At 47.3% G+C, this 13751-nt stretch overlaps 2 protein-coding genes across 2 annotated transcripts in view; one reads left to right on the forward strand and one right to left on the reverse strand.

The window, feature by feature from the left end:
* The window catches only part of Nsf (N-ethylmaleimide-sensitive factor), a 149410-nt gene extending 148130 nt beyond the window's left edge, over nt 1-1280 (forward strand). Inside the window, exon 21 of the mRNA XM_013033300.1 lies at nt 1-1280. This exon is cut by the window's left edge and continues 288 nt beyond it. The gene's annotated coding sequence lies outside the window, so the exon portion shown is untranslated.
* Nucleotides 1281-6002: 4722 nt separating this feature from the next.
* Wnt3 (wingless-type MMTV integration site family, member 3) overlaps nt 6003-13751 on the reverse strand; it is a 44522-nt gene continuing 36773 nt past the window's right edge. The window contains exons 3-5 of the mRNA XM_013033262.1: nt 11817-12082; nt 10466-10953; nt 6003-6730 (exon numbers count right to left, since the gene is read on the reverse strand). Coding sequence (XP_012888716.1) covers nt 10474-10953; nt 11817-12082 — 746 coding nt within the window. The 3' untranslated portion in view covers nt 6003-6730; nt 10466-10473. The remainder of the gene's footprint in view (nt 6731-10465; nt 10954-11816; nt 12083-13751) is intronic.

Consider the following 13751-nt stretch of genomic DNA (forward strand, 5'->3'; position numbering starts at 1 on the left):
CACCTCTTCCAGCCCCCAAAGCTCTCAGTAAGTGGAATGAATGCTGCAAAGCAACCCTCGCATTGCCTGTCAGAAAGTAGACTTTGCCTATGGAAACCAAGAGCAGAGAGTAGAGGTACAGATTCCAAGGGGCTCTTACAGCTTCTCTTGTGAACGCTAGAGGTAATCAGCTATTTGGTTAAAGATTCTGTCACACAACGGGTATTATCTCTGCCTGAAGAAATTGGGCATTTGAATTTCTAAAACACTGTTCTCAATCATTCTCAGAGACATTTCCAAGTTGCAATCAGGAGCTCTTTCTTAACAGAACATTCTATTATTACTGTGTTAGCTGTGATGTCCCCTGAATGTAATTAATTTGCCTGTGGTAAGAAATATGCTCATCATTACCACCTGATTGATGTTAAGAACTTATGAAAGATGTATGTGGAAATATGTACACCTCTAAACAGAAAGGAGCTATTAAACTAACATAATTTACAGACCTCTCAGCACTAATTAGTGTCCAACTCTAAGTGGGTCAGTTCCTTAGGATAATATTAAAGGCTTACTCATATCACTTTTCCTTTTTTCTTTAGCCTAATGACTTACTTAGAATTTATCTTTCCTGTATTTTCAGTGCTCTACCATCTAGTATATAAACACTATTCTACAGAAACATGACCATTCCTGGCCCTCCCCCAGTCTTTGAGTGCCCATTCCTGTGTATTACACCATCCCCTGTCATCCACACACTTCTTTCAACAGCAGAAAGAGAATCTATCATGTCCTTCTGAGGGGAGGGGGGGTGTTCTTCTTGCTGAGTTAGAAAGAAGTTAATTAGGTCATCATCCGTGGTGAAGACTTGTGGAGCATGTCACTCTCCCCTCTGCTGCTTAAACAACCTTCAGAACCATCCTGGACACCACCACCACCCACCGCCTGAGGCTGTTGCTGCAATGGCTCTTAGGTGTGGCTCTGTGGCTGTCCCCACAGAAGAAGGCGAATCATTTCTAAATCCTGCCGTCTGTATATTTTTGTTGTGAGTTTTCCCTGGCTTATTTGTGGCTTTTGAAACAGTGGCTTATATTGTGAAAATCTGTGATTGCTGGTGGCCAGTATCCTGGATCCCATTTCTGTCCTGCCTCTCTCGGGCTCCCCTAAGCAGCACACTTTGTATTAACTTATGTCTCTTGTTCATTGAGGTTAATGTCTTTGTGTTTTGTCCAAAACTATATTGAACAAAATAAATACTATATTGTTTAATGCAAATTGAAGGAATGCAATAAAGAGTAAATACACCTGAAAATATTCTGTGGTTAAGTATTTTGTACAAAACAGCTTAGATCACTGATACAAGCATATGACAAAGAAGGAGCCCAGAAGAAAAAATTTGTTATAACCAACTTAGAGAATGGATGGTTTTTATTTTATTTTATTGTCAGTCATGGGGCTTGAACTCAGGGCCTGCGTGCTGTCCCTGAACTTTTTCCGCTCAAGGCTGGCACTCTACCTCTTTGAGCCACAGCACCACTTCCAGTTTTTGCCTGGTTAATTAGAGGTAAGAGTCTCACGGGGACTTTCCTGCCTGGGCTGGCCTTGAACCCGGATCATCAGATCTCCACCTCTTGAGTAGGTAGGATTACAGGCATGAGCCATTAGTACCTGGCTTTATTCTAAAATCTCACTTTAAAACTGTAGTTACTTTAAGCGTAAAGCAATTCATTAACATATCAAAATGCTAATATAGAACTATCTTTGTACTTAAGTTTGATACCTATCTTACCTTATTGAAAAAAAGAAACAGAGTTAGGGAAGCTGTAAACTAGGTTAGTAGACAGGAAGTTGTTTCTCAGAATTACTCCTTACTGTTAAATGTATAAACCCAGAGCCTCTAGCACCCTCAGATTTCTTCATATGATTTATTTGGGGTCCTTCAGAATATCAGAGCTCTGAGCCACAATCCTACTATGGCTTTGATAGGAATGAGAGCCCAGGGGCTGGGAATGTGGCTCAGTGGTAGAGTGCTTGTCTTGGATGCATGAAGCCCTGGGTTCGATTCCTCAGCACCACATAAACTGAAAAGGCTGGAAGTGGCACTGTGGCTCAAGTGGTAGAGCACTAGCCTTGAGCTGAAGAGCTGAGGGACAGTGCGCAGGCCCAGAGTTCAGGCCCCTTAACTGAAAAAAAAAAAAAAAAGCCCCCAAACTAGTCATAGGCTCAGGCAGCACATCTGGGGAAGAGGCCATTTTCAAAAGCTTCCCTATAGCAGAGTTGGCTCCCAAGAAGACTGGGAGAAGGATGCTGAGACCAGTCTGGCTCCTGCATTACCTTGGAAAGGTGGACTTCAGGGCCTCTTCCACTATGCTTCAGAGGTTAGGTGGGTAGCAGAGCAGACAGAATCACAAGGCATGGCCTGGTGCTAGAGTACTAGGAACTGTAGAGTTTGTCAACCAGCTGATGGTCTATCAGATGTCATTAAAATCTCAAAACAAGGTTATTTTACCCTTACTAAACTTTTGTACGTTCATTGAGACAACTTTTTTTTTAATGTAACAAAAAATTTGTGTAATTGTAGTCATATCTGAGATACATTTTGCTTTAAGGCTATCTTTTCATAGCCTAAAAATTACAGTGTGTTAACAGCCTTCCCTTTAAGTTCCAGCTCCACATCACAAAATTATGGAGTAGATTCAAATGTGTATAATAATCAAGGCTTCATCAACAGACTTGCTGAGGCGTTGAGTCAGCCATAAACAGCCACCAGCCCAGACACAGAAGGCAAAGGCAGGATCTCGTTTTCCTTGCCTGGCAACAGCCTCTTCAAAAAAGTGACTGAGCAAGGTGTGTTTGAGAGTTCAAGAAACTATGTCAATTTCATAAGTTATTGCTAAATGATGTAGTTTCTCATCAGTTGGCAAGCTGTGCTGAGACTGGATCCCAGAGATGAGCCCACGAGGGTGTGTGTGCCTTGTGGACACTGTGGTGTTAAGATGCAGAGATAGCGTGTGTGATTGGCAAGCATCCCAAGAAGGTAAAGGCAGAATTTGCAAGGACTCATGGCTGACATTTTCCCAGCACACAGCCACCACACAGTGTATGGTCCGACTATTTTGGAATAGGATGACTAGTTGAGATAACCACCTCCTAGAATGTTCTGTTAAGCTAGGAGAAGTGATGGCAATATAGTGGCCATACTTTTGTGTAGACATGTCCATACCCCCCTTTCACTTTTCCCCAATTTTTCTTAACCTTCTTTCCATGTGCCTGAAACTTTTGAACTCACACCACCCTCCTCTCTCTTCATAAAATTATATTGCTTTGACAGATATCATTACAGTGATTCTAATTTCTTGTGGATTTTAAAACGTCCTCTTGCTTTTAGCTATATATCTTTTTCTACATATATATAGCGATATATATATGTGTATATATATATATATATATATATCCATGCTTATAGGGTCAAGCACAGCTATAAACTATTCTCTAATCATAGGATAAAATGATCATAGAATTCCACATGACTTTGGTAAATATGAATAGAGATAATTTAAATATTTGGTGATTTTATAGGCTAGAAACCAACAAGAAGTGCCCTCAATGCTAGAATAGAGGAGTTTTAGCTTTACATAAAAGATGACCAATACCAAAAGATGTGAAGGTCTGCTCCTATTGATCCCATTCCTCACAGAGCTGAAACGCCCTTTTGTGGTTGGAGATTTTTAGGGGCTAAAGAAACTCATCAAAAGTAAATTTATTAACATTGATTGTACATTCCTCATCTAAGAGGTTTAAAAACAAGTTAGGCCGCTTTGTTTTCTTGTGTTTTTGTTTTTCTGCGAAGTAACAGAAGTAGGTCAGGAGAAAGAAAAAGGGAGGGTAGGTGGGAGTGAGAACAAGAAGAAAGAGAGGAGGAGAGAACAGGAAAGAATGGAGAAAGGAAAGAGAAAAGGAGAGAGAAAGAAAACGAGAGATTTTAATGCTTGTCTGGAGTAATGTACCAAATAAATTGAAGGTGTTATTTTCCAGTAAGCCCTAGAACTATAGGACTGTGTGTTGTCATACCATCATTGAGAAGGTAAACAGTGGAGCTTCAAGTGAATCTTGCTGAAACACCAAGACATACCTACCCCGGGCACATCCACAAGTGGGTCCTTCTGCCCAAACCAACCCCACAACCTCTTCTCACTGAGCACCAACCTCACTTCTTCAGCTTGGCTTTGACCTAGAGCTGGCCAAGGAGTGGCTGTCTCTGGTCGTTTTATTTTCATTACAGCAGATCTTCTTTACCCAACAAATGGAGTTGAAATGTTGTAAGGAAGGAAATAAGGCAGTAGCCAACTCTGTGTTCTATTAGCCTTAAACACATCTTTTAGGATTATCAGAAACATTAATGGATATGCATATTGGAAATGTTCCAGTCTATGACATGAATTACTGTCTAAATTGGTTCTTTCTGAAACTGGAAATTCCTTGTTAGAAGTTGACTTAGAGCCAAGTAATCCTAAAAGAAAGTCCTACAGTAAATCAGACCTACTGTCACATGCATGACATCTCAGATGATACTGTTTAGAGAAAGGAGGAAATTGCTTTCATTTGGTCATTTAATTTGGGAGGCCATCACATTCATAATCATATTCTTGACCTCCTAAGCATGTCTGCCAACTCCACACAGGGTACAATGTATCCATTGCAGGTTGTTTACCTTCTCTTTAATGACTTAACAGAAAAAAACTGCATGATGAAATATATTTTCTCCAAATATATATATATTTATATAATATATAATCTTAGTTAACTCAAAGGTATATACATTGTATAATAAATAATATTTATAAAAAGAGACTTTTTGAATATAAAATCAAAAAGATCAACAACTTCTACAACTTTTTACAAAACTTTGGATACAGCAGATTGGTAGGAAATTTCCATTGGTTACTATCACCTGACTACAGCGAGAATAATTACAATGCACTCATGTACTATTATTAAATAATTACTTGTCAGCTACTTGAATACGCCCCAGAAACATGACTTTAATATAGAATACATAGATATGAAAAGACTTATAAAATTTGTATCCATTCTGATGAAATAGTCTCACATAAAGTAAGCATTATCCAGTTGACATGATTGAAAACTTTTCAGTCGAAGATAAGATGGGAGGGGGGACACTTTGGACCAAATGCTAGGGGTTGGGCGTATACCTTTCGCCCAACCTTTCCGGCTTCTGGCCGGAGGTTTTGAGAGTGAAGGCAGGTTCCCAGATCACTGGCTTGCCAGCACAAGCTAAGAGATAACCATCCTGGTATCTTAGATCAGTTTTAGGTAGACCCCAAAACAGAAGGGGGTGGGGGAGAAATCTTGTTCCTGTTGCATCTCCTCCAAGTCTCAACACAGAATTATTGGGCTGATCTGTGCCATCTGTCCCCATCTGACTGGCTCCCATAGGCTGCCACCCCCTCCTCCAGGAACAGGGTGCCTCCACCACTGAGCTGAGAGCTACTTTAACCCAGGACCATGTGACTGCATGCCTACTTTGATCACTTAATCCAGTCCTAGAGAGCTGCAAGGAGCGAGGCTATCTCAAATGCAGGTGAGGAGGAAAAGCCATGTTTAAAAAAAAAAATGTGCCTGTCTGTTTCTTCCCCCAGGCCACAGGGGAGAAAGGATTCAGGAAGACCAGTCCTCATTGGAGCAGAAACTGAACTAATTTTCACACAGACTCTCAGCAATGGGTTGCTACTCATTCGCTTGCCCTGTTTAATTTATACTAAGGTGATCCACCTGGAGTCCAACTGCCCTACCTGGAATTGTTTCTATGGAGAATCTGCAGGTGCACAGGGCTGAGAAGGATACAGTCACCCCTTCCAAAGCCACCACTTTGTTTTGTAGCAGCCATTGGAGTGAGGGAAGACTGGCCCCAAACCTATTTACAACGCCCACCACACACACACACACACACACACACACACACACCTACTATGCACACACACACACACACACACACACACACCCCTACTGCAGTAATGGGATAGAAAAGGATTTTGAGATCTGACTTGCCTCATGCAGAACAGGGTTATAAAGAAAATGAGACGGAGAACTCAGCTGCTCTTCAAACAATTTCCCAGGCCACCCAGAGCTCCTAGTTCTTCAAAACTCAAAATCTTCCACCCCCTGGGACCTCCCCATCACTTCATCCCAGCTATACCTATGGCTTTTGTCAGAATGGGAACACGTATTCCATCTGGACGGGAAGGAGATAGGGGAGAAAAGGAAACTGAAGGACTTTGTCCTACTTCACAGGCATCTTGGAATGTCGTGGGCAGAAGTAGCTTGGAGACAGACTCTTGCCCATGCTTATATCTTTACAGCCAGGCCAAAGAGCTCGCATTAGCCGAGCCTGTTCTGTTGGAGTAGAATTTTTTGTGTTTTTTCATTTTTATTTTCTTTAACATGTGCAAAGGTAAGCTTTGGGTCTGTTCCCACCAGACCCTGGAGAACTAAAAAGAAAACCCCTCTGTAAAAAGCCACACACCATCTAGAGCAGGGTGAGAAACATAAGATGAGAGGAGGAGCGCCGCCTGTTGGAGGATGGTGGGGTCCAGGTCATTTACCACGTGCAGCAGCTGGCAACAGTCTGAGCTCCTTGCTGGCCAGTGCAGAGGGCTGGCCCGGATCTAGGTCCTGCTTCCCATGGGACTTCAGTGACTCTGCCCAACTGCACACTTTACCCCTTCCCAGTGCCCTTTGGGAAAACAAACAGGAAAAAGAATATCAGAAATGGAATTCCTCTTGCAGAGGGAATTAGCCATTTTGGGTACGAAGATCAGAGGTTGCCACAGATCTCACCCCCTTCTCTTGTACTTAGGGGCCATGGGGACTGGCTGGCTTCACATTATCTCCTAACTTAAGAATGTGATCTATAGGAAGAAAGGGGCCTAGATCCACAGAAATCCCTCCTCCCCACTTCTAGCTGAAGGCCTCAGGCAGCAGGAGTTCTGTGGTAAGTAACTACCCAAATATAGGAATTCACTGTGTACATACAGGAAAAAACCTGCCAGCCAGTGGCTGGTCCACAGCCCTGTGTAGCTTCCTGTGTAAGGGCATCTAGGTAACTAATGAATCATTCCTTCCTTGGGGAGACCTACTGGGTATGTTTTCTCATCTATTCAGTCCTGTCTCACTGGATTTCAGACACAAGGCCACCTCAAAGGCATCCCTAGCTCCGACTGCTAACAGACCAGTATAAAACCCTTACAGAGACCAAAATAGGCACAGCAAGATCACCAGAAACACCCAACGTCCCACCTCCCGCAAGGAAGTTAGTGAGAGACCCAGGACTTTGAGTTAGCCAGGCCATGTGACTTGTCCAGGGCTTTTCTAGCACAGGAATGAGTAGGAATAACTCTGGTACTTGGAAAGTACGAGCATTCAGGTACCAAATCAGTGGCTAACTAGAGACAGCAGCGAAACCACGAGTGATGGAGAAGGTGTTTGCCACAGATAGGAAGGACCTATCCTGAACAAAGCTATTGTGATAGGGTTTCCCTAGAGGGAACCCTCAGTTTGCACTGGCAGAGACCCACAAGAGACCCAAGAGAAAAGCCAGAGGCCCTGTCTCCTGCATCTCTGCCAGTTTATCTCTCAAAGTTCCCTTCGGCAAAGTAGCCATGTGGATGAAAGGACAGAACTGACTAGGTCTCAGCTAATCTTGGGTCCATGGCTCCAGGAAAATGGATCTTAGTCCTACTGTCCCTCGAAATCTTGACTCACAGGTGCATGAGCCACTGGATCATGGACCAGGTTCTTTATGAGTGGTGTCTAGTCCCTGGGATGGCCCTCATTTGCTTCACTTCACAAAGGAGGAAACCAGGGCTTGGAGCAGCAAAGAGCTTGCCAGATTCACTCAGTAAGTTGAGTATTTATGAGAAAGGCAGAACACTGGGAAAAGGACTTTATGGTTGCTACAGAGGGTGGACTCCAGAGCTCCTATAGAGGAGGGCTTAAGGCTATGAACTTGAGACCACATCTGTGTGGCACTTTGTATAACACTGGAAAAACACCAATTGTCTGTTTCAAAAATGCAGAGAAAAAAGGGTTGCTTCTTTTTTCCCTTTTTCTTTCTGTAGTGCTGGGGATTAAACCTAAGGTTTTGTACATATCACCAAGCCATGCCCTTAATTCCTCCTCTGGAGAACACAGAGAGCCAACCCAACATGTCCTTCCCCACCAGGCAGACCTCAGCTGGCCATGGGGTAGGAACAGCCATAGAGTGTGTGTCTGTGCATAGCTGGTACCTGGTACCTCTGATGGGTATGGGCTGCAATTCCTGTGGTCTCTAGGGGGCCGAGTTGCTTCTATCACTAACCCAGTATGGCCGTTTGCAAAGTGGACAGGATGAACAAATGGACTCCTTGGCCCCACCAATGTAATATTCTAAACTGTACTCTCCCATAGCCACTTCTCAGATTGGCCAGATCTACGTCTGCCTTGATGCTGGGGACATCCAGTTGCCTCTGGCCTTAGTGAACATCAGAGGAAGGTGGTCACTCCAGCTGTCAAACTTTCTTCCATTTTGAGGTAATCTAAGGAATTCTACTTGCTGACGTTTCTCCTGCCCTTTTGAAAAGCAGTAAATGAAGCTGAGAGAGTAGTATGTCTCTTTGCAGTGCCCACTCTATGCTTTGACTCTGTGGGGCCTCTCACACTTCCTATTAGTGCTGTATTTAGAGAAATATTTGCCTGTATTTGCTCACTCAAGCCTCTGCTAACTCCAGCCTCAGGAGAAAAAAAATTACCACACAGAGGGAAATGTACTCTTTACCTCACTTATGTAACTCCTCTGTACATCACCTTTATCATAACAATTTAAAAGTTACATTTAAAAAAAAAAACTATTGCACAACAAGGCACCAATGGCTCATGCCTGTAATCCTAGCTACTCTGGAGACTGAGATCTGAGGATCATTGTTCAAAGTCAGCCCAGGCAGTAACGTCATGAGACTCTTATCTCCAAAAAACTCCCCCAAAAAGCTGGAAGTGGTGCTGTGGCAAAAGAAGCTCAGGGACAGTGCCCAGGCCCAGGACTGGCAACAAACAAAACAAAACACCCTACTGCAGAGATGAGGAAATCTGGGAGTCTAAGTCTCAACAGCTGGCAAGGGATGGCGCTGCGCCGCCTCTGTCCTCTTCCCTGCCCCATGCTGCTTCATCCTGACATGGATGAAGGTCATGGCTTCCTGCCAGGACATAATATGAGCTTTGCCAGAGGCTTCCTAGACAGGCTGTGAAAGGGGTCATCCCTCAGCAAGAGCTACTCCCAGCCTCACACAGTGGAGAACAGGTGTTCTCCCCCAATCCTTTCCCAAATGTTTTCACACGCACCTCCTAGCACCCACCTCTGGGGAGGGTGACAGGTGAGGAAGAAGAAGAGGGTCTATGAAGAGCAGCTGTCTCAGTCACACAGGACCAGGACTGGACCTAATTCCCAAGCCCACATTCATGCTTCTGCCAACGAGTCCCCTTTCTCAGGGAAGAGGAGGGAAAAAGAACCATGGCCTGAGGTTCCCCAGCCCATCTATGTCCAGGTCAACCTATCCTTGGGTCCAATGGACTAGAACACAGTGCCTCCCATGCAGGCCACCTCTGGGAAGCTTGGGAGTGTAATGATGCAGCCTTTGATCCCTTCATTACTCATTGCCATGACTCTGAACTTGAATCCTTCCTCCTCCCCATCACCATCCATAAACTCGGTGAGAGTGTCCCACTCCACCCAAACCTCAGATCTGTCAGGATACTGGCTTACCCACCGCTTCCCCCACCCACCTCCCTGAGATTCAAGGATTTATGTTTGTGCCTTCTGAGTTCAAGGTAGACGCAAAATGACTTTGCCCCTGGGGTAAAACAAAAACTTTTCTGCCCCTTACAACAGATATTTTAACCCCCTTAATTGACTGAGAAAACTGAGGCCCCAGAAGTAGAAGAATAAGAAGTAGACAGGTGCCAGTGGCTCACACCTGTAATCCTAGCTACCCAGGAGGCTGACATCTGAGAATCATTGTTGGAAGCCAGTCTGGACAGGAAAGTCCATGAGATCCTTGTTTCCACTTAACCACCAAAAAGCCAGAAGTGGGGATGTGACAAGTGGTAGAATGCTAGCTTTGAGCAAAAAGGCTTAGGGACAGAGTATAGCCCCAGTAGTGGAGGCCAGGGGCCATGCAAAAATTGGATCTGGCTCATGACATACTAGTGGGTTAAGAATTTTCATGAACTGCCATGGCTGATGTGCACTTAGCTGGTTATTATTTGTGCTTGTACTGTAATCCACCAAGCTGCTGCCTCAAGAACTAGTCCCATTGAAGCTTGGGAAACCCTGGCTTCCTTTTGGCTGGGGCGACTTTTGTGGCTTGGATAGCTTAGAAATAGGGTGGGTGGGTCCAGAAGAGATGGGCAGCACGTTCCTGCTCCCACCCGGCCCTACCTGGCTCCCTACTTGCAGGTGTGCACGTCATAGATGCGGATGCATTCCTGGCAGCTGACGTAGCAGCACCAGTGGAAGATGCAGTGGCACTTCTCTTTGCGCTTCTCCGTCCTCGTGTTGTGGCCTCGGCCACAGCAGAGCAGATCGCAGCCATCGATACCATGGGAGGTGACATTGCAAGTCCGGTCCCTGGTGCCAAAGGAGCCCGTCTCTGGGTTGGGCTCACAGAAGTTGGGAGAATTTTCATAGTAGACTAAGTCCCGCTCAGTGGGTGGCTTGAAGAGAGCATACTTGGCCCGGAGAGTCTCCACCCAGCCTCTAGACTCCCGGTGCTTCTCCACCACCATCTCTGAGGCACTGTCGTATTTGTCCTTGAGGAAGTCACCGATGGCACGGAAGTCAGGCTGCGCCCACCAGCAGGTCTTCACCTCACAGCTGCCCGAAAGCCCATGGCATTTACACTTCAGGTGCATGTGGTCCAGGATGGTCTGGAGAGAGGAGCAAAAGCTGGCTGAGCCCAGCTGGGATCACCTCCCTGCTCTTCCCCACTCCCTCTCACCTCTCCATCCTTTTACACCCCAACTCTGCCTCACGAAGAGAATGGGCAGGGACTCAGGGAAGGATCTAAGAATGGGTGACCCTTAGCTGGGCGCTGGTGCTCACCCCTATAATCTTAGCTCCTCAGGAGGCTGAGATCTGAGGATCATGGTACAAAGCCAATCCAGGCAGGAAAGCCCATGAGCCTCTTACCTCCAATTAATCAAAGAAAAGGCTGGAAGTGACATTGTGGCTCAAGTGGTAGTGCTAGCCTTGAGCAATAGGCACCCACAGACTGTGCCCAGGCCCAGAGTTTGAGACCCAGGACTGGTAAAACATCAACAACAACAACAACAAAAAACAAAAACAAAACCACAGTAAACCATTTCCCACCTCATAAATTTCTAGCAGTGGCAGACATCATGTTCATTTTTCCAAGTGGTAGGAAATAGGACTGTAATCCCCCATTTCACAGATGGGGAACATTGAGGCTGGGAGTTTAAGTAATTAAGTATGGTCCCACGATCATTGGAAAGAGTGGAGGTTCGGGGGCCTTCACAGCTCTGTACCTACACAGCCAAAGCACACACAGGGTGGGCTGGGAGTACTGGGCCCCTCCCCCACTACACTCCTAGGCAGACCCAGAATAATCGCTCAAGGCTGAAGCAGGTTGGACAGAGGAGGGACTGTGAAGTGTGGGTGGGAGCCAAGCCTGACCCAGGGAAAAAGGAGTCCCAGATCCACAGGTCTTCCCAAGGGGGCAAAGAAGGGTCCAGGCTGGGCTCCTGGGAGGGTTGGGAGAGGCCCAGCTCACCGTGCGGCCTGCCTCGTTGTTGTGCTTGTTCATGGCGGAGCGTGCATCTGGTCTGTTTTCACGCGCATCTGCAAATTCCCGGGACACCAGCACCCCGAAGTCGGCGTCTTCACTGCAGCCACCCCACTTCCAGCCCTCACCGGGGGGCCCCTTGTGATGGGAGTCGCAGCCGCAGATGGTGGAGGTCCCCTCCGCGCAGGAGCGGGTGACGGCAAAGGCCACGCCAGCCGAGGCGATGGCATGCACGAAGGCCGACTCTCGGGTGGCTGTGGGGAGGATGTGGGGAGACAGCGCTCACACCAGGGGCCTAGGACACCCCAATCCTGCCTCTACCTCCCCAACCGGGAGGAGCAGAGGAGGGAAAAGACCAAGAGCCCACCCCCCCAGGGGGGGAGGAGCCAGGAGCCCTCCCCTCTCTCTCTCTGGCTGATCCAGATCCTGGCCCATATCCGCATTTTAAAGATGAGCAAATTGAAGTCCGTCGTCCCCCCACCCCACCCCGTCCCAGGCTGCCCACAGGAGTAAGGGTGACTGCAGGCTGCTGAAGAGCTAAGGCAAACACTTCCCAGAGGGTCGTAGGAATCTGCAGAGGTAACCCTTCTAACCCATCCATTCCAACCCTGCATAGACCCCTCCTCTTCTAAGCCTCTGTGAATGGGGTACATTTGCTCTTTGCCACTGGTGCTTCATGCCAGGAAAGAAAGGGCTGAGTTCCAGTCTCTGTGTCCCCTTTTCTGTGGCCCTCTTGGTCCAAAGCCCAGGCTTTGTAATGAGGCCTAGCTTTGCCCACAAAGGGCCAGGATGCATGCTCTCCCCACTGTGTAGAAAATGGAGAGATTCTGGAGAGTCTCAAACTTCATTAAGGAGAGGCAACTCTGAATGCAAGGTGACCACCAGAGAGACCCAGTGTCTTGTGCTTTATTCCAAATGGCCTTCAAAACTCCGGTAGACAAAGGGGCCATGTCAATGTGCATCTGATCATATAAAGTAATATTTATCGAAATGAACTCCAGAAAATGGAAACAAGAGGTTTTTAATTTCCTTTTTGTCTTGTTTGTTGGTTTATCTGCCTCTGGGAGGGTCAGGGAGGGGCACAGAAATGGAGGGACAAAGGGTGATCCAATGCAGCAGTGGTGCTCACTGGACACTACGTTGAAAATGAACTATTCTGTACAACCGGTGGGTGGGGATGGGAGGGGAAAACTGGGAGAGAGAAGGAAGGGATGACCCTGTCTCAAAAGAAATAGACCCATTACATAACTGTGACCTCTCTGTACCTCACCTTTACAATAACAAAGGCAAAGAAAAGAAGGAAAAGCCTTCAGCCCACCCATCTCTCCTCAGACTAGGAGACCCCAGAGAGGGAAGGAGACGTGCAACTTTGCACAGGTGGCCACTTGGGAAAGACCTGACAGCCAGGACACTCCCCCCCCCCCCCCCCCCCGCTTTCCTGGGTTGTGGCTCCCGGGTCTTGGGCCTTAAGGGAAGGAATAGAAGGCTGCTCGCACAGCCATCGAGGGCCTTTTTGAGGCCACCTGCACGGCAGGGTCCATCCCTGGGCTGGTGGGGCGCAGGGCCTGGTGCACCATGGTCGGGGGGGGGGACGGGGAGCGGGGAGCAGGGCCTGGTGCACCATGATGGGGGGGAGCAGGGCCTGGTGCACCGTGGTGCAGGGGGGGGGAGCAGGGCCTGGTGCACCATGATGGGGGGGAGCAGGGCCTGGTGCACCATGGTGCAGGGCGGGGAGAGCAGGGCCTGGTGCACCGTGGTGGCGGGGGAGCAGGGTGGGTCTCCTGGTCGCAGGTCCCGGCTGTCAGCACCATGGCCCGGGGTAGGGAGGGAGCCCGAGCTCGCGGGCGGGCTTCTGGCTTCCGGCGGCCGCGCTCACTCGGTTCCCAGCACCGGGGGCGGCGGGGGTGGCGGGGGCTACAGGGG

This window comes from Dipodomys ordii, unplaced genomic scaffold, assembly GCF_000151885.1.
Source record: "Dipodomys ordii isolate 6190 unplaced genomic scaffold, Dord_2.0 Scaffold165, whole genome shotgun sequence".
In the NCBI taxonomy this organism is placed as follows: domain Eukaryota; kingdom Metazoa; phylum Chordata; class Mammalia; order Rodentia; family Heteromyidae; genus Dipodomys; species Dipodomys ordii.